This window comes from Scomber japonicus, chromosome 11 (assembly GCF_027409825.1).
Source record: "Scomber japonicus isolate fScoJap1 chromosome 11, fScoJap1.pri, whole genome shotgun sequence".
NCBI lineage: Eukaryota > Metazoa > Chordata > Actinopteri > Scombriformes > Scombridae > Scomber > Scomber japonicus.
The window spans coordinates 1,893,859-1,915,887 of record NC_070588.1 but is presented as its reverse complement, the minus strand read 5'-3'; the positions used below and the strand labels follow the sequence as shown (position 1 = coordinate 1,915,887).

Here is a 22,029-nt window from a genome sequence, read left to right as displayed (position 1 = left end):
GCTCCGGCCAGAAACTGCGGAACAAATTCAAAGGTTCCGCAAAGAAACCGTCCTGAATTTAAAAAAAAGAAAAATCTTTGAACGTTTGAAAAATACTTTTTTGCCCATGAACTTTAGAGTCAAGAAAACACCCATTGTCCCTCATTTTATGATGTTATTACTAAGTTTATATTTCATATTTTATTATATTTATAGTATACGTAATGTATGTTATTTCTTATATTACGATATTCAGCTTTGATTATTCCAATTCTTACTTCTAAATGTTTTTATGTAAAGCACATTGAGTTGTTGCCCCTGTGTATTAAATGTGCTATATAAATAAAGCTTCCATGCCTTGCTTTATTATATATATTTATTTATATAATGCGCTTTCTTTTAGATGTTATATTTCCTATATTATTTATTTGGAGAAGTTGTTGTGTATATTACCAACCTGTTATATACATGTACAGCAAATCTGAGAATATATTCAGTAGTGTATTGGAAACATGAATACATACAAGTAGACTACTGTACTTTGAGCAATTTCTATCTGACTTGAGTTTTTTTTCATTTTGTATTACATTATACTTATTATCTTATTTTTCTACATCTCGGGGACAATGAATATTTACTTCACTCCACTAAATTAGTTCATCTGACAGCAATATTACCAGTAGCTTTGCAAATAAAGATTTTATATACACAATTTGAAATCATCTTTAAAAAGCATGCTGTATTGTTATAGATTGGACTAACAGAATATATTAAAGTCTAAATTAAACTGTAGTCTAAAGCATACAGCACTCCAGGGTTATAAATGCCATATAAACCACTTCATGAATGATCTTTAACCCTTTATTGGGCAAATAATTATATTTGGTAACTTCTGTAAATATCCCAAAATATCCTTCCTTCTTTCCTTCTTTCCTTCTTTCCTTCCTTCCTTCCTTCCTTCCTTCCTTTCCTCCCTTCCTCCCTCCTTCTCTCTTTCTTTCCTCCCCCCTACCTTCCTCCCTCCCTCCTACCTTCCTTCTCTCCGTCCTTCTGTCCTTCCTTCCTTCCTACCTTCCTTCCTTCCTTCCTTCCTTTCCTCCTTCCCTTCCATCATTCCTCCCTCCTTCCTTCCTCCCTCCTTCCTTCCTTCCTTCCTTTCCTTCCTTCCTTTCCTTCCTCCCTCCTTCTCTCTTTCCTTTCTCCCTCCCTCCTACCTTCCTTCTCTCCGTCCTTCTGTCCTGCCTTCCTTCCTTCCTTCCTTCCTCCCTCCCTTCCTACCTTCCTTCCTTCCTTCCTTCCTCCCTTCCATCATTCCTTCCTTCCTTAAGTATTTCAATGAGTGCCCTATAAAGGGTTAATGATATTTTTTTGTTATCTATATTTATTTACTCTGTTGATATGTTCCGACATGTTCTGTGTGTTCTTTGTGAATAAAGTTGTGGAAGGAGAAAAAAGAACAGGTGTGTCACCCATGGTGTCACCTTAGTGTCATTTCAGTCATAAATCATAAAATCAGCATTAGATCATTTTTAGATGTTATAAAACGTCATTAAATGAATAAATACAGTAAAGCAGCAGAGTTGTATGGAGGTTGTTAGTCTTCAGATCGTGTTTAAAATCTTTTACTTCCTCATGTTCTTTATAAAGCTCCCTGTTCACCTGTTTCCTGGTGGAGGTTTAGCTCAGTGGTTACTTCTCAACTATGTTCAGTTCCCTCCCCTCACCGGTCCGCGGGCCAGAGGTTCAAACCACGGGCGCTGCCCTCTGCTTTTACACATATGAGCTGTGAGTTATTATACTGTTCAATATATTCTATTATTCAATAAATGTGGTCAAACTCAAAGCGATATTAGCTCTGAAATAATAACTGAAACTTACTGCGACTGTGTGTCATGATCCTGAAAGTCCAGCAGATGGCGCACTAACCTCACCTCAAGCCCCAAAGAACTACTCAGTATATCACATGATGTCTGACTGTCTCCATGAGGTCTAGTTTAAATTTAAAGAGTTAAAATGTGAAAATAAACGTATGAATAACTTCACACATTCTTTTTTTGTGGACCCAGCATCAAATTTCTGCTTTTAATCCATTTAGAGAGAATATATTAGAGGATTATGGTAAAAATGTCTAAGTGGTGTAACCATAAACACTTTATACCAAATAGGTAACACTTTATAATGAGTACACACTATTAAGCATTAGTTAAGCATTAATAAATACTTACATCACTTACTAACCAGTTATTTAGAAAGTGTATGTAAATGATGAACAAAGTATTTACATGTACATTTCTGCATGCACTTGCACATCCACTATTCAGACATGTATTAATGATTAGTGACTGTGTTAGCAGATGTTCAATAAAAAACTCACAAATTAATTTTCAATAGATGTCCTATAAACAGTTATTAATGCAGGAATTCATGAATTGAGGCAGTTACGAAGCACTTAATTGTGATTATAAACCACATAGTAATGAGTATTTATGGCAGAAACATGCTTTATAAATGAATTCAGTATTTACTAATGTGCTTATCAATGATGAATAAAACATGTTTAACTGTGTTTATAAACTACATACTAATGTGTGGTAATGTCAGAAAAATGCGTTATAAATGATGAATTGAGTATTTATTAATGCTTAACTAATGCTTAATAGTGTGTACTCATTATAAAGTGTTACCTAACTTTTATATTAAATAAAGCTAATGGAATACTATTGTTCTAAATATTACATTTCATCTGGTTACCATGGAGACCAGGAAACATTTACATGTTTTAAATGAAGTCATTATTAGTATAAGTCCACTTAAACACACTGTAGCTGATCACATATTTAATATCTATCATTCTTTTGTGGTTACACCATTTGACATTTTCAGGAGCATTCAGTCTGACTTTTGGTAAAAAATGGTGCAAATGTCATTAAAATGATATAAAACCAACAAACATACTAAATGTATTATTCAATAAATGTGGTCAAACTCAAAGCGATATTAGCTCTGAAATAATAACTGAAACTTACTGCGACTGTGTGTCATGATCCTGAAAGTCCAGCAGATGGCGCACTAACCTCACCTCAAGCCCCAAAGAACTACTCAGTATATCACATGATGTCTGACTGTCTCCATGAGGTCTAGTTTAAATTTAAAGAGTTAAAATGTGAAAATAAACGTATGAATAACTTCACACATTCTTTTTTTGTGGACCCAGCATCAAATTTCTGCTTTTAATCCATTTAGAGAGAATATATTAGAGGATTATGGTAAAAATGTCTAAGTGGTGTAACCATAAAAACTTTGTACCAAATAATTCAACTTGCTTAAAAACAGTAAATAGTCAATAAAACACCTTCCTTCCTTCCTTCCTTCCTATCTTCCTTCCTTCCTTCCTTCCTTCCTTCCTACCTACCTAACACCATATCAACTAGTTTGGCATGATCTTACATCCTTCCTTCCTTCCTTCCTTCCTTCCTAACACCATATCAACTAGTGTGGCATGATCTTCCTTCCTTCCTTCCTTCCTTCCTTCCTTCCTACCTAACACCATATCAACTAGTTTGGCATGATCTTACATCCGTCCTTCCTTCCTTCCTTCCTTCCTTCCTTCCTTCCTACCTAACACCATATCAACTAGTTTGGCATGATCTTACATCCTTCCTTCCTTCCTTCCTTCCTTCCTTCCTACCTAACACCATATCAACTAGTTTGGCATGATCTTACATCCTTCCTTCCTTCCTTCTCTTCCTTCCAAAAAAATGGTGCAAATGTCATTTAAATGATATAAAACATACTAAATGTATTATTGAATAAATGTGGTCAAACTAAAAGCAATACCAGCTCTGAAATAACTGAAACTTACTGCGACTGTGTGTCATGATCCTGAAAGTCCAGCAGATGGCGCACTAACCTGCTCTGTCTAAAAGAAAGTGTTTATTTCTCCAGTAACAGGCTCATTAATGTCATTATCATTGGCTCTCAACATAGAAATGATTTCTACTGAAGTTCCTTTGTGTGATTTTACCACAATAACGGTTTAAAAACGGTAAAATGACCATCAGTAGTCATCAGTCAGTGTTCACCTTTCTCTTCCACTACTCCCTGGCTTAACACTTCTCTTCTCCTGAGCTTATGATTGAGCTCTTTTAAAGCACTTTACATTTTAATCTTTCATTTGCACTCTATGTCCTTTTAATGATTTTAAAGCTAATCATTATTTTATGCTGCAATCTTATATTTAATGGAAGGAAGGAAAGAAGGAAGGAAGGAAAGGAAGGAAGGAAGGAAGGACAGATGGAGGGAAGGGAGGAAGGAAAGGAAAGGAAGGGAGGAAGGAAGGAAGGAAGGACAGATGGAGGGAAGGAAGGAAGGAAAGGAAGGAAGGGAGGAAGGAAGGAAGGAAGGACAGATGGAGGGAAGGAAGGAAGGAAAGGAAGGAAGGGAGGAAGGAAGGAAAGAAGGAAGGAAGGAGAGGAAGGAAGGAAGGAAGGACAGATGGAGGGAAGGAAGGAAGGAAAGGAAGGAAGGGAGGAAGGACAGATGGAGGGAAGGGAGGAAGGAAAGGAAAGGAAGGAAGGATGGAAAGATGGATGTCTCTCTCGCTCTCTGTCTCTATGTCCTTTTAATGATTTTAAAGCTAAACATTATTTTATGCTGCAATCTTATATTTAATGGAAGGAAGGAAAGAACGAAGGAAGGAAAGGAAGGAAGGGAGGAAGGGAGGAAGGAAGGGAGGAAGGACAGATGGAGGGAAGGGAGGAAGGAAAGGAAAGGAAGGAAGAATGGAAAGATGGATGTCTCTCTCGCTCTCTGTCTCTATGTCCTTTTAATAATTTTAAAGCTAAACATTATTTTATGCTGCAATCTTATATTTAATGGAAGGAAGGAAAGAAGGAAGGAAGGAAGGAAGGACAGATGGAGGGAAGGGAGGAAGGAAGGAAGGAAGGGAGGAAGGACAGATGGATGTCTCTCTCGCTCTCTGTCTCTATGTCCTTTTAATGATTTTAAAGCTAAACATTATTTTATGCTGCAATCTTATATTTAATGGAAGGAAGGAAAGAAGGAAGGAAAGAAGGAAGGAAGGAAGGAAGGACAGATGGAGGGAAGGGAGGAAGGAAAGGAAGGAAGGAAGGAGAGGAAGGAAGGGAGGAAGGACAGATGGAGGGAAGGAAGGAAGGAAAGGAAAGGAAAGAAGGATGGAAAGATGGATGTCTCTCTCGCTCTCTGTCTCTATGTCCTTTTAATGATTTTAAAGCTAAACATTATTTTATGCTGCAATCTTATATTTAATGGAAGGAAGGAAAGAAGGAAGGAAAGAAGGAAGGAAGGAAGGAAGGACAGATGGAGGGAAGGGAGGAAGGAAAGGAAGGAAGGAAGGAGAGGAAGGAAGGGAGGAAGGACAGATGGAGGGAAGGAAGGAAGGAAAGGAAAGGAAGGAAGGATGGAAAGATGGATGTCTCTCTCGCTCTCTGTCTCTATGTCCTTTTAATGATTTTAAAGCTAAACATTATTTTATGCTGCAATCTTATCATCATTTTATTTCTCTCTTTCTATTTTTCTATACTTTGTTTTATTATAAGTGTGTGTGTGTGGGGGGGGGGGGGGGGGGGGTGGGGGTTAATTGTATGTTTTAATGATTCTCAAATTACATGTTTTTGTGTTTTATGTAAAGCACATTGAGTTGCCATTGTGTATGAAATGCGCTATATAAATAAAACTGCCTTTCCTTAGAGCTGCCCTCATCAAACATGAGTCCAGTGATAGAAAAGTAAAATGAAGATGATAGACAGCACACAGTGAAGACTACACTCACAAATCAATAAAAACACACAAACTGATGTTGATGTTTTTCCCACATCCCCTTTATTCATTTATTTTTTTGGTCTTTGATGCTTACACACAAATATAGTAAAGATGAAACAGCACCAGCACATGTCTCAGTGTCATTAAGGCCACAGGTTTGATTCAGTTGAAGTCACAGTTAACATTTCACTTCAATCTACTGATAATTAACATGTTGATGGACTTTCTCTCAGGATGAACATGAATGAGACTGAACTGATGTCTACATCTGAGCATGATCTGATATTGTATTAAAGGCACACGCTGACGACGGCCTCCAGGCTGATGTTCACAAAAACAGATTAAATATATAAAAAAGAGATAGAAAGGAAGAAGGTTATACTGTGGTCTGCATTTGACTGTCTCTGTATCTAACCAGTGCCGACAGGATGGAATAAATGTCTTCAACGTCTCTGAAAAAGTTATCTGACACTTCAGAGCACAATGTCTCCGTGAACTTTGGATCCACTGCACTCTTCCACGTCAACTGCTTTTAACTTTGAGTTTTTCAGGTTTTGGATGAGGCACATTTTATGGTGGTTCAAAAAGAAAAACTCCACCAGACAGTTTATGTTAGTTTTATACAGAAACCACAATGAATGGACAGTAAAGTGTATTGAATTAAACCCTTTAAAAGCCTTCATTAATCACTGACTAGTTCACACAAGAAAGACAACACTCCCTTCGGTCACTGTAAATCCTTCATCTACGTCTGCATCTCTGAGTTGAGCTGAGCTTTGTATCAATCATCAGCTGATTTTTGTTATTTGAGAGTAAATTGATATTCTTGGTATTAAAGTGGTTTGACTCTCAGAGCTCTGATCTCAGTTCCTGGCTCATCACTGCTGCCATCAGGTGTTTGGTTGCAGTACAACAAGCTGCTCAGCACTCTGATGATTCTCTGAAACAGCACTTCATTGTTAACAGTAACCTGTCATAATATATGAAGATGGTGATTAGGAGTGTTGATACTACTGATTAATCATTTGATTATAATATGTTTTACCTTCACCATTACAGAAAGTACATAATAATAATAAAAAAAGGTTAACTGCAGAAAAGTTGCTCTGATGTTTTGGGTCTGAATAATCACAGATCAGTGTCTGAGCTGCTGGATGAAGGAGGTGCACTCTGTGTGATATGAACACATGAACCTGACTCAGCTGCTGGATGAAGGAGGTGCACTCTGTGTGATATGAACACATGAACCTGACTCAGCTGCTGGATGAAGGAGGTGCACTCTGTGTGATATGAACACATGAACCTGACTCAGCTGCTGGATGAAGGAGGTGCACTCTGTGTGATATGAACACATGAACCTGACTCAGCTGCTGGATGAAGGAGGTGCACTCTGTGTGATATGAACACATGAACCTGACTCAGCTGCTGGATGAAGGAGGTGCACTCTGTGTGATATGAACACATGAACCTGACTCAGCTGCTGGATGAAGGAGGTGCACTCTGTGTGATATGAACACATGAACCTGACTCAGCTGCTGGATGAAGGAGGTGCACTCTGTGTGATATGAACACATGAACCTGACTCAGATCAACTGTTGTGACGGTGCCGCCTGGTTGGTCTTTATAAAGTGTGAATCACTGAGGACGACACAGCAACATGTTCTGCTTAGAGACGTTCCTTCAAAGATTTACTCAGGTTGGTTATTAACAAATGAACAAATGATGCACGTGCACATGCTCAGATCTGATAGGAGCTGCATGGCTTCATTCACACAGTTGATCAGATTGTTTCCTGCTCCCAGCCCGACTCAATCAACTCTAAACTCTAAACTGGACTCAATCAGAGCTGGAGAGGGATCAGCAGTGTTTGGTTATCACAGCAACAACAACTGAGCAAATCTTTTCAGGAGGATAAAGCAAAAATCTGTAATCACGCCGAAGGTCGAAGCCTGTAGGTCCGTCCGAGTTACCATGGAAACAACCTGAGAAGACAACAGAAACAAACTAGCATTAGTTAGCGGTTCCAGCTGTATGATGTCATGTATCCCAAACTGCAGTGCAATGACATGAATCAGCATTTTAAAAGTTAGCTTTTACCTAATTAGACCAGGCCATGGTGATGAAGGCTGGGTTTTCATCCACATATCTGTTCCTGGCAGATCTGCGTCTTCTCTTACTGCCACCGCAGCTCTGAGACAAAGTTCAAGACAAAGACACAGATGAAGATTTAGATTTCCGTTTTGCAATAATATTAGTGGTCTGAAGCTTCATACAGAAAACATATATATTACATATAGGAAATATTCATGAAAATACAAATACTTTAGCTGGATACAATTAAAATGTAGCTACTGGGATATGTGACCATAGAAATCAAACAGTACTAATCATCTGAAATGTGATCGACCCATCATGAGAACATGTATTAGTTGGCGTGTGTTCAGACTGCAGCTGTTCTGCATGTGTCTGTGGGAGGATTTGGGAAGCGGGCGTACCTTGGCGCAGGTGTTGCCCTTCTTCACACACAGGTTGAGTTTGCAGTGCAGGTAGACGTCACCAGACTTCCCAGAGAACTGGAACATGTTGAAGGAGAAGTAGTTGGATGTTCCCTTTCCGTTGCTCTCCACTTTCACCGTCTTGTCAGAGTCGGGACAGCTGCTCAGAACCAAGAAAACACACCAAACATCAGGAGCTGCATCAGCATCCAAAGAATCACAGATGTCCCTGAACATCTGGTCTGTGACTCAGTCTGAACTCACTGCTTATCCATACTGGTTCATATTATTCAATGTTTGCACATTAAAAGCATAATTTAAAAAGGTTATAGATTTGACACATAACCAAAGACATTCACATATACAAACACACTTGGACCTACATATACTCATCTACTCATGAATAGAAGTAAACACATGTGAAGGAGAGTTTGGAAGATAAAAGCTTATTAAGATCTCTGAAAAACTCAATACATATAATTGAGTCTTCTTCAGTGTTTCTTCATCCAGCTTTATGTAAAACAAACACGACACTTTATTATGAGGCAGCAACACTTTCCTGGAGCCTAAAGGCTTTTCAGATGTGACAGTCTGCCTGTGTACACTGTTGGATCTGCAGGGTCTCACTGAGCTTTTCATGAGAATGGACACACAGTCAAGCAGGTAGACACCAGGTGCTCTGTGCATGGTAACCATGGAAACAGCTTCTGTGTGCATTACTGCATCCCTGCTGGTACAACTGTATTTTCTTTGTAGGCTATAGCAACATATTCAAATCTATCTTATAAATAACTAAATAAGATCACATTAACTACTAACTTTAAAATGAGTTCAGTTAGTGAGCTTGCTCATGTTTACCAGTAACTGTAAAGTGTTTATGTCCCAATAACTACATCAGTCACATATCTCAGGGAAGTCACAGATAACAAGGATCAGTCTCATCAGTGGGTTTAAACTGTGTGTCCCGTAGAAAACCACTCTAGACAATTCAGCTCAGGCAGCAGGAAGGTGCATCTGTGAGATGAGCTCAACAGTGACAGTTTGACAGGATTGTGCCCACTCGCTTCTCATTGAAAATGAATGAATTAGGAGCGTCAATCACTTCCTGTCTGAAAAGGCCTTTAGCCTTTTTAACAACTGTTACTTCCTGAAAACATGCAACATGTTGACGAGCACTGGCATAGAGAGCGTTTGATTAGACTTTGCCTGATGTGTCAACACTGGCTGTGGCCACTACACTGTGATGTCTGTTAGGTCATCATCAGAGTGGAGGGAAATGTAGTAGGACCAGACTTTGCTTTCAGGGCTCATTAAGTGGAATCAAAAAGCAGATTTCTTAAAGAGTCCCTGCTTCTTCTTCATTTAGAACTGACTGAGAAATGCCAAAGCAGCACACTGGCTTCCACCTCTGTGTCTCTCACCCGTTCTTGATCAGGTCGTATGTCAGCTTCGCAGTGGGTGATTTGTCGTTGGTCGCCCAGCAGGAGTCGGTCACCACGGCGACCAGTGTGTCATCCAGCCCGGCCGTCTTCAGCTCCACCCAGACGGTCTGGTCCAGCAGGATTTCGGTGCTGGATGACACAGCTTGTGTGCGGCTGGCGTCGGTGAAGGCATTCATGGTCAGAGTGTATGTCCAAGCCCCAGATACAATCGTCTGGGTCACAGAGCTGCACCACACACACACACACACACACACACACACACACACACACACACACACACATAATATAGTAATGTTATGTATTGTTATGCATTATGTGTTGTGTAACTGCAGTTAATGAGAATCCTAATAAACTAAAGTAAACACACTTCAGATAAAGCCTCCAACAAGTCCAGTCGAGTAAAACTCAACCTGCACATCTTAAATTCAGTTGCAGCACTTTTTACATTCAGCAGCAAACATGAATCTTTATTTTACAGTTGTGAGTCACTTAAACTATCCATATGAACATGAGTGAATGGATCAAGTCATGTTAAAATGGAAAACTGTTGAATTTGATCCCAAACATTCATGATTCAGCATTTCATAACTCCATTTAAAAAGGTCCAAAATACGACATTCAGCCCGACTAGACGTCAGCAAGTGTTTGCTGTGTGAAGATGTAGTGGAGTCATGGCGACCTGAGCAGTGAATGAAGTCTCACTACCTCTGTGTGTTCGGGGTGGGCGGATCCATACTGCAGGATCCATACTTCCATACAAGCTACTCATTTGGTATTGATTCTTTTTTTTTGTTTAAACGCTACTAATATCCTATATATAAAACATGATTGTAAATATGCATGTTTTATGTTGTCCGTAATTTATTTTATTCACATTTATAATAATTGAATTAGATCATTATTTAATCATAGTATTTCTGTAAAACTTCCTCTATTTTACATTTATTGCAACTTTAAGTTTCTTGAAACGACTCGTCTTTCAAATGTGGGAAATCTCTGAGTTTCAGTTCAGATAGTTCAGAGTCAGGGCTGTGAGTGTATATTATGGATCATTTAAGGCTTTTTCAGGCATGCTTGTCTGCTTGTGACTGGTTCTGACCTTTTCTTTAAACAATGAGTATCACTGATGCATAGATCCTGTTTCAGCACAAATTCACTTCTAATTCTGCTTTGTGCACATTTCAATCAGACATTTGAAATAAAAGAATTCTGTTTCAACCAGCACACACACGACCGGTCAGGATCTGCACTCGTTTTTACTTCTCTGTCCAACTTATAAATGATGAGTCATTCATTAAAATGTGAGAATCAATAATTAACTGTTATTGTCAGCTGGTGATTCAGGATCAAACCTGTTGAACACTCACCTGGATTTGATTTTGAAGGACATGGTTTCCTCTTTCGTTTGGTCGTAGTAGCAGGAGAGTTCGATTTTCACTTCATCATGGCGAGTGATCTTGGAGCCAGAGCTGTCCTGAGCAAGGATGTAGTTCTTGAACTTAAAGTCGGACTGCAGGGTCAAAGGGATACAGATAGTGTTACTGCGGAAACCACACATGGATCACTAACACAAGTTCTGAGAGGCAGAAGTGATCTGACTGAGAGTCCGTTATTAGAGAAGAGATACCCACCGTGAGCTCTGTGTCACAGGTGTCGCTCTTGAAGTCGAAGGTCACCATGTGGGTCTTTTCGTCCAACTGGCCTGTGCAGGTCTTGTCCTTGAGGTGTAAGACAGAGTAGTCGACGTTCTTTTCCTCCATGAGACAACGAGCCAGACTGACTGAGGCAGAGTTTTTATCGCAGACGGTCGGCTCGCCTGAACAGCAGGACAGACGAGGTCAATGAAACACACATATGTGTAGCACTAAGATTCATACTTTACTAATCAATACGTTTTTGATTCATAATTGATCCAATGTGTAAAAGTGTCTCTAATCTCAACATGGTATAAACTGTTAGATTTAATGCCATATTGTGTCATTTCACATGTGAGACAGGCCTCCCTGTTCAAGCTTCTTACCAAAAGTTTTTGCCGTTCTGTATTTGGAGGCAAAACTGGGCCGACAGAGGCAGCTGGTTCCACCGCTGGCATCCTCAGCACAGAACTCATGAGCACTGCAGAACGTGTCCTGACAGAAGGCCTTGTCCGAGGCTGAAAGATCAAACACAGATCAATACTTACTAGAGTCAGTCAGTGAGATAAACAGGAATAACAGCTGTTCACATACTGACTCCATGTAAATGACAGTGAAGGACAGTCTTACAGCAGCTGGTCGATGTCCTCCAGTTGTCCACTTTCTTGTTGAGCAGGCTGCAGGCTTTGACGTAGGCCTGCAGGAACTGACACTTGAGACCGTCCACCGCCGGGTATTTGCACAGAGTGTCGCTGCAGGCTTTGATGTAGGGATCAGGCTTGATGGAGCTGTGGCAGGAGTCGAAGGGAGCATTCTTCAGGAGATCACACCTGTCATGGGAGACAGAAAGATCAAGTCCAGTCAGACACAAAAATAAGGTTAGTGATAATTAACACATGTTTGTCATAAAGCTGCTCTGCTATTGGCTGATAGTCTAATCACAGGACAGAGAAAACTCTGTTCCCCAAATAAAGAGGAGACTTTAATGTGTGTTCAGGTGTGTTTAGCTTCAAGCTGCACCCCTGTTCTTTGCCTCACAGATCAAGAAAGAAATGAATACCTCCACTGCAATAGTACAACAAAATAGGAGAATGAAATGTGGACTATAATCTAAACCTACATTAATAAATGATCTAATATCAGATTATCATATTCATTTATTCTGTCTGACTGAAACTTGGCTGTGTCATGAAGCATATGTGAGTCTAAATGAATCCACTCCTCCCAGTCATCCCTCGAGACACCGGCCTAATAATCAACCCTAAACAGAAGCTTCATTTTAACTCATGTGAAAGTTTTATTAGTCCTTCTCACCCAACCTGGAAAACTTTACAGCCACTTTTATTTGTTATAGTGTACCATCTCCTGGCCCATACGCCCAATTTATATCTGACTTCTCAGAGTTTCCATCAAACTTAGTCCTCAGTACTGATAAAGTAATTATAGTAGGTGACTTTAATATTCATGTGGACGTTGATAATGAAAGTCTTAGCACTGTATCAGTTCAGGTGTGTCTCTGCTCACCGTTTAGTCATCTCCGTGCATTCAAACTTATTGCCATCAGTCTCCTTGGTCACTTTGTCACAGCTAGGGGGAGACAAACAGCAGAAGTCAGCAGTGTTTCCCAGGCCTCAGTCCTTCATATAAACACACCAGCACTACTAGTATACATGCAGCCCAGTGATGAGGCAGCAGTCAGTGACCAGGTCTTACCTCTTAGAGCTTAAGTCAGCAACCTTCACTTCACTCAGAGTCCGACTGGACTTGCCACATAGACCCGGCATGGTGGTTCCACTTGGTACTGGACAGTTTGAGGAGAGAATATGAGTCAGATGACAGATATGCTAACATTAGCAGCACAACAAAACAAACATGTCTTAAAATGCAACTGAAACAAATCAGGATCCTTTCAGTGAATTTTTCAGATAATGAAGTCAGTAGTGTGCTGTACATGGGCCGATCCAACTAAATGAAATTCATCCTCAACAAATGACAAGAAACACATGAACACCTCAGACTGTTAACTATAATGTCAGATTCTGTTTTTATGTTCATGTCATTTCTAAGTTTAGGCTCATTCCAGATTTACTGTTTCCACTCTTCTTTGGAGATCTTTGAGAGCTGCTTTTATTCCCTCTGTCAAGAACACGTTTTCATTAAGAACTCAAAATATTTGTTGGAGAGACTGATTCATACTGCAATATATCTGTGCTGTCTTCTTTTTTCACTACAATCAGCTGATCACAGCCTTACCCCCCCCCCCCCCCCCCAACCACCAGCAGCGTGTACAACATAGGTAGTGTAAGTTGGTGCCATGCTGAATGTGTTTACTGCAACATACAGTCAAATGATGTGTTGTTCATTAATCAGCATCAGCAGCGTAAAGCAACGGAAGACCTCAGTTTGAAAAATGACATTTGTATGATAGTTGTTTATTATTCTCACACTGAGCCGCCCTCTTTCATCCATGTAGGACGTGTTTGTCTCTACCTTTCGTGTAGATCTGTGCGGTGTAGCCATCAAAGAAGACAGAGGTGCCTTGTTTGGACTTCAACAGCTTGGCGGTGACCCCAGTTTGGTCCTTAGTGAGCTCCACATCGTGATGCGTCGCAGGTGTGCTGCTGAGGGTCAGCTCTTTGTCCTTCAGCTGCATCACAGCAGAGGAACACATGATCACACATGACTAACTCACTCAATGCTTCAGTCATCTTCTGCTTCTGTGCTCCACTGTTTCCAGTTTGGAACTTTTAATAATAATTATTATAATTATAATTATGATAATAATATAGTCTACTTGTGAATGTTTTTAACAAATAGTGTAAAACCTAAAGTATGCAGTCTTTCTGTAAGCTTCATCATGTGTTTATCAATGACTGATGACGTATTTATGAATAAAAAATAGATTTGTGGTTCAGAAGTTTGGTATAGAGACTAATGAGAGGAAACTGTGAAGGGTCAGAATATGAACAGTATGTAAAGGTTCAAATGTACTACGGCTGTGAGCAGGAAACTGGAGCACAGTGAAGACATGATGACCTCAGAACATTAACACAGTGTGTATATACCATGGTGTTACACTGGGAGGAAATGAACTCAGTGTGTATATACCATGGTGTTACACTGGGAGGAAATGAACTCAGTGTGTGTATACCATGGTGTTACACTGGGAGGAAATGAACTCAGTGTGTGTATACCATGGTGTTACACTGGGAGGAAATGAACTCAGTGTGTATATACCATGGTGTTACACTGGGAGGAAATGAACTCAGTGTGTGTATACCATGGTGTTACACTGGGAGGAAATGAACTCAGTGTGTGTATATACCATGGTGTTACACTGGAAGGAAATGAAATCAATGATATGTTGGGGATGCCTCCTTTATCAACTTGTTTTGGTTTGAGGGATTCAGACTAAACAGGAAACATGAACTGATGATTGCTTTTGGCACATTTGGAACATGGCAGCACAAAAATAGAACAATTTCAACAGCAGGAAGTGAACCTGTGGCTGAAGGTAACTCACCGTAACCCTCCCACCTTGTTCCAGGTGAATCTTAACATCTGGCCCATCCAGATGCAGGATCACATGATCCAAAAAGCTAACATCTGTACGATGGCGGTCCTTGAAGACGGCCTGCAGCTTGACGCCTGTTTCTGACATCAGAGTGTACGCACAGCGATCCGGGATGGAGGCAGCCTTACCCTCGACATCGATGACAGTGGAGCCGGTCACGGTGCACACGGCAGGTTTCGGAGGCGGCGTCACACACCTGACAGAGGTGGGGGGGCAAGTAGCATCATCAGCAAGAGGAAACATCTGGAAATGACTGAGGAAGTGGAAACTCTCCAGGAAGTAACATCAAAGCAAAGTGATGAACTAACAGTGACATGGAAAGATGTTGCTGATGTATGAGACTGCTCACTGACTCTGAGCAATGACACCAGGGGCCATTCTAGGATCAGACCTTTAGAGGGACCCCTGCTAAACTACTCATTTCACTGCATAACGTAAATTACAACAAGTATTCATACATAGTAGAGTGTTCCACTACAGTGTATAATAATACTACTAATACTACTACTACTACTACTACTACTAATAATAATATTAATAATAATAATAATAATAATAATGATAATACTACTACTACTACTAATAATAATAATGATAATGATAATATTAATAATAATGATGGTTCAGAATAAACAATGACAGGTTTGTACAGAGAGGACCCTGAGATAGTTAACAAACCCTGAGGGAAACACAATGTTAATGACAGAACTATCCAAAGTACATTAAAGCTGTTAATAAAACCATTAAAAAATCACAATGATCATTTATTTATTTTTAGGGGTGCTGAGATCAAATTTAGGGTACTTGAACCCTAAAAAGGGTCTAAAATCACAGCTGAATGACACAGAACAAAATGATGACAGAACAGAAAACTGCATTCTCTTAGAAATATAAATCAAATATATTTACAGGCCCTCGCCCTCGCATTTCTTCCCAGAGCCACAAGGAGTAGTTTTGGACACTGCTGAGGCACTGCACGTTACAGAGGAGCCATCTGAGCCACATCCTTTCTTCTCTGGTAGAACAACAGCACCTGAAACACAAACACACCGATCGCTGAATCACATGTAAACTTTCAAATATCATCATTCAGCCTCAAAGGGTCCCTGAGGGTCTCTGAGGGTCCCCGAGGACCCCTGAGGACCCCTGAGGACCCCTGAGGACCCCTGAGGATCCCTGATGGTCCCTGAAAGCCTGTTTAAATCGTCAGTTCAGCTACTTTGTGATTTGAGTGAACTGGTCCTTTAATAATCATTTCTCTGCTAACCTGAGTGTCTGCAGGCGCTCGCGTCCTTGAAGTTATCCTTGCCTTTCTCCTTATTCTCCCACGTCGTCACTTTCTTACCACCAACCTGAACTTCAACGTTCTGCAGAGGAGCAACAGCACAGAGGTTACACCACACTGACAGCACAGAGGTTACACCACACTGACAGCACAGAGGTTACACCACACTGACAGGACAGAGGCACAACACATGAAGCGTGTGTGTGTGCGTGCGTGTGTGTATGTGTGAGTGTGTTTGTTTGAGTGTGTGTGTTTGTTTGTATGTGTGTGTGTGTGTGTGTGTGTGTGTTTGTTTGTTTGTGTGTTTGTGTGAGTGTGTGTGTGTGTGTGTTTGTATGTGTGTGTGTGTGTGTGTATGTATATGTGTGTATGAGCGTGTGTGTGTGTGTGTGTGTATGTGTGTGTGTGTGTGTGTGTGTGTGTGTGTGTGTATAGTACCATTTTAGCGAGTGGATATAATTTATTCATATAATTATTAACAACTCCTTGGTCACCAAATGTTCTGAAGGCAAAGTAAAGCTGTAAACATGAAAAGGAGAAACAGATATAATTAATAAATAAAATCCTAAATCTTTTAGAAAAGACTTTATTGATTTGATATCAGAGATATTCAGATGGACGATGATGAAGCTGAACAATGCTCACATAGTAAGCAGAGTCCTTGTAGAATCGAATGTATGAGTAGCATGGTGCTGTCCCTGTGAGTTTTGGCAGTGCTTTATGAATAACTGATCCTGGAGATTTGGCAATATTTGAAATCTTCCAGCTACCCCTGTTGACTCCTGCAACTTGATCCACCAGAAAACAGTCGTTGTCACTTGTGTCGCGTTTGCCTTTGAAACAAACTGAGACTTTGTTTCCGGTGAAGTCGACCTGTTAACATCAGAGATACACAACAAATAAATGAGTAACGCTGGTGAAGGTGAATGTGTTCTGTTCTTCTTTCTCTCTCTGGATGTTTGTGTTGTTGAGCTGAAACTATTCTAGTGAGGGTCCTGTTTCAGTTACCATGGTAACTGACTGTGTGAACGTAACCTACTCGTAGCGTATTAAAGCATATTAAAACGTATTAAAGCATATTAAAGCGTATTAAAGTATATTAAAGTGTATTAAAGCATATTAAAGCATATTAAAACATATTAAAGTGTATTAAAGCATATTAAAGCATATTAAAGCGTATTAAATCATATTAAAGCATATTAAAGTGTATTAAAGCATATTAAAGTGATTTACGTTGTGTCAGCATATTTTCCATCGTGAGCAGTGATATAGAGTCACTGTCTCTGTTCTCTAAACCAACTTCACACACCTCAAACATTTAAGAACATTATGTGAAAAAAGAAAGAAATAAAACATTGTGCTTCACATAATAATGATAGTATTAGAAAACTGCTGTGTAAAGCTCTGCATTGTAACTCTACTGAGAAGAGTTATAAAAACCTAACAGCTGCTGATGAATAATGTTTACTACAAACTTTACTACAGAGAACATTCTGCTGAACTATCTCATTAAAAGCAATGTTTGTCACATATCTGCAGGCTGCAAGCAGTAAGTAAAGAAGTAAAACTTTATTTATATCATGCCTTTTTTAACACAAGACATCGACACGCAAAGAAAAAGAGATTGAGAACATTTTAAAAAACACATTCAAGAATACATGCAGACATAGGAACACAGAAAGCATCCAGCAACCAGTCTCCACTCAGAGCACACACAGCTGAACTTATCCAAAGTACGTTTGTTTGAGAGTAAAAGTGAAGCATTGTTCCAGACACAAAGGATCAGCAAGGACAAAGACTTACAGCTGCTCAAACAGGAAGATTCATCTTACTTACATACAACTTCTGGTAAACTTTTCCAAAGAAGGTTGCGGGACACGTTTTGATGTCTATTTCAGTGCTGGATGTAAAATAAGTTTCTTGTCCTGTTGAAATGGAGACATGATGAGAGTCAGTTAGTGAACTGAAGTCAGTCAGCAGGTTGGACCACAGGTAAAAACTGCATAGATTAATGTTAAAGAACAAAGAGCTCTGAGGAGCCTCAGCAGCCATGTAGACTCACAGATCAACATTTTAGATCCATAATCACAAACAAGCTGACTCAAAGTTCAGTAACAAGTCAGCTGGACAATGACCTTCCTGCCTCAGTTCAAATCATTCTTCCTGTTGCTCCTCAGAGTGTCAGATCATCTGATATCAGTCAGGTCTGCTGACCCTAAACTCATGTTGTACATCTCAACTTTCTTATTTGGTCTTTCCTCGCTTCTCGACCCTCACTGGAATCCAAAGTTGTTCCGATCCATCACAACATAACTGGACAGGCAGATTACAGATTCAATTCAAATTCATCACTCCCATATTTTTTTATTTTCTGATTCACCGTCTAGTTAAAAACCTGTGTTAGTTATCGGTCTGATCAACAAAAGAAGCATAAAGAACTTTCTACATTTATTCAGAATGTGTCTTCATGTGATCTGTTATTTATAACTATAAATTAACTATATTTATAGTTATATCAGTTAACTTGAATTATAGGTGAATGAAAGTCATCAAGAAACACATTTTAACACATTTGTATTTTAACATTATTTATCATCATTTCTATTCAGTCACACGTAGGGTTGTTAGACTATAACAGGGAACTTAAATGTTAGAAAATAACATCTTGTAGCTTAATCTTGGTTAAATTAACCAGATTTAATGTAAATCCAGTGTAATGCATGCACACATTGATTTTACTCTACATTCATGTTTTTGTTGTTCAATGAAAGAATTGATGAACCCTTACGCCTCACTTAAAAAGGTTGCTTTGAGTTCATTAGGGACAAAAATGTCAGCGTAAAAAACATCAATGAAATATTATTCATTATTTTCTACGTTCAATTAATTATTTTTTTAAACAATCATCAGTCCTGATAATGAATATCAAATATTAAATAAATATAAATAAAATGAAAAAAAGAAAGAATTATTTTCTATATACTAAATGCAAAGTGATTATTGCGGGTGGTGGGCGGGGGGGGGGGGTACAAATAAATACTTTATATTGACTTGCAAGTCTGTCTTTATCGCTCTCTCTCTCTCTCTCTCTCTCTCTCTCACACACACACACACACACACACACCTTCAAACTCAAAAATTTGAAGACAACCTGTGTGTGTGTGTGTGTGTGTGTGTGTGTGTGTGTGTGTGTGTGTGCGTGTGTGAGAGAGAGATTTAGACATAATGCTGCTGTGGGTTAGGGTTAGGGTCTGCTGTGGGTTAGGGTTAGGGTCTGCTGTGGGTTAGGGTTAGGGTCTGCTGTGTGTTAGGGTTAGGGTCTGCTGTGGGTTACGGTTAGGGTCTGCTGTGAGTTAGGGTCTGCTGTGGGTTAGGGTTAGGGTGTGCTGTGGGGTAGGGTTAGGGTCTGCTGTGGATTAGGGTTAGGGTATGCTGTGGGTTAGGGTTAGGGTCTGCTGTGGGTTAGGGTCTGCTGTGGGTTAGGGTTAGGGTCTGCTGTGGGTTAGGGTTAGGGTCTGCTGTGGGTTAGGGTTAGGGTCTGCTGTGGGTTAGGGTTAGGGTATGCTAACACCATGAAGCCCTGGCTCTAAAATGACAGCCCAGAACACAGGAATGTATCAAAGAGTCATTTTTTGGCAGAAGGGTCAAAAATGTAGTTATAATGGGTTTAATGGGACATTTCTGTCCCTGAGGATTCATTATAGACCTATTATATGTGATTGATTCAAAGGATGTATTATAGACCTATTATATGTGATTGATTCAAAGGATGTATTATAGACCTATTATATGTGACTGATTCAAAGAATGTATTATAGACCTATTATATGTGATTGATTCAAAGAATGTATTATAGACCTATTATATGTGATTGATTCAAAGAATGTATTATAGACCTATTATATGTGATTGATTCAAAGAATGTATTATAGACCTATTATATGTGACTGATTCAAAGAATGTATTATAGACCTATTATATGTGATTGATTCAAAGAATGTATTATAGACCTATTATATGTGATTGATTCAAATAAAATGATCAAGAAAATAAAAATAAAAAAGCCAAAACTGTAGTTAGTGAGGCACAAGAGTTAAATCTGTAAATGCATTCCAGACTGACTTGCTGTCTTAGTTTGCATGTCTGCTTATAATCAAACCAAATGTTTATATTTATGTTTATATACAGGTGATACAGTTAATACGTTAATTCCCCAGCTTATAAGGAAATTTCTGGAAACTTCCTGGAAATGCCTCCGAAATGTTCCGCCCCTTTGCAACCCTCGACACACGTGAGGCTGAAAATCCCTGATCGTCGAGTTTGATACAAGACACGTAATTTCCATTTTCCCTGAAACATTTAGCCTAATTCATAATTTCCAGTGTTCAAAACACATCCCAATAATATTCTGGGTTGTTAAATATAATATAAATAAATATAAAGACAAATAATTAATAAATAATAGAAACACATGAATACTGAGCAGTAGGGGAGAACTTTTTACTTTCCTTTGAATTCCTCATGAACCATAAAGTCAATAAATTCCCTTTTAATTAGTAATGAAAGTCTAAAGTGTCAGGTAGGAATAGAGAGGTCTGACTCTCCTTCAGCTGATTCTGTTATAAAGATATGGGCCTTGTGACAACCAACCCTACTATGACGTTAGTTGTCCCTGTGTTATTTTAATGGGGAAAATAAAATATGTATAGAGTCTTAGACAAATATTTAAAATGTTTAGTTTCATTGAAATACAACAAGCTAACAATCTCCTGCACCAAGAGAACATAAACAGGAACAATCATTCCATTAATATTGTTCATTTTCACCTCTCTGACTGCTCTGAACTTCACATCTGAAGGAGTCTGACCCTTGTTTGTCTTCCTGACAAAGTTCCTGCTCATTTTGTTCTCTTAAAAGAAAGAAAGAACTAGATATATCACATTATAAATGTAACTATCAACATGTGACAACCAACCCCGAAGACAATGTGACAAGCTTCCCAACTGGGATTTTTCTCTACCAGCAAAGTTAAAAACCACGTTTTGGTGTAGCTAAGAAAAAATCCTCCCTAACTATCGCTCTCTCTTCATACTTTTAATGACAATGATGTTTTATTATAAACTCATTGTGTAAGAGAAGAGAAACACTGAAGAGTTGATATTTACATTTTCACATGAAAACCACTAAAGGTCCTCTCACCTCAGTGTCAAGCAGTTTACTCCAGAAATGATCTCTGAAGTAACATCTCAACTAAATTCTGAAACTTTCCGTCCCGAAACGTTTTAACAGCGCCCTCTAGGGCCCGAGATCTGATGAATGTGACAACCAAGCCCGTTCTCCCCTACACAGAATGAATACACAGTATAAGTCATGTGTGTTCTTACCTGACACATGGCTGACTGTAGCCAGGGAGACCAGCAGCAGGAGGAAGAGGACCATCCTGAAGGAGATCAATCAGCTGACAGAGAGCTGGAGGACACACAGTCACATATCTCTGACATCAGTTGAGTTGACTTTATTTCAGAGTGAGTGTCACAGTGGGAAAAGATCCCATTTCCATCACACATGACATAAATACACAGCACAGCAATCATTCAGTCTGTCTCTGTATGTCCAAACAGGACATTTATTAAAAATAGATACAGTAAATACAACTGAGATACAGCTGAAGCATGACAAAAAGAAATACATATAATAAATAGTGGATTAGAGTGGGAGCTTGATCCTTTTTACTGGTTACTGCTTTCAGAGAATCAATGTAATGAGATCATTCAACTAAACACTGCTCTGAAGTTTGAGGGAGATTTGGAAATGATGA

The 22,029-nt window shown here is 39.3% G+C and overlaps 1 protein-coding gene across 1 annotated transcript; it reads right to left on the bottom strand.

Moving 5' to 3' along the window:
• Nucleotides 1-7,878: 7,878 nt before the first annotated feature.
• Nucleotides 7,879-21,650, bottom strand: LOC128368293 (uncharacterized). The gene is made up of 16 exons (XM_053329083.1): nucleotides 21,596-21,650; nucleotides 18,048-18,136; nucleotides 16,857-17,084; nucleotides 16,194-16,293; nucleotides 15,836-15,959; nucleotides 14,876-15,122; nucleotides 13,843-13,999; nucleotides 13,066-13,153; nucleotides 12,877-12,939; nucleotides 11,983-12,182; nucleotides 11,739-11,870; nucleotides 11,337-11,534; nucleotides 11,086-11,224; nucleotides 9,698-9,943; nucleotides 8,277-8,436; nucleotides 7,879-7,971 (listed from the first exon to the last, which is right to left on the bottom strand). The coding sequence occupies exons 1-16, from the start codon at nucleotides 21,648-21,650 to the stop codon at nucleotides 7,879-7,881; spliced, it is 2,319 nt and encodes a 772-aa protein (XP_053185058.1).
• Between the last annotated feature and the right edge of the window lie 379 nt (nucleotides 21,651-22,029).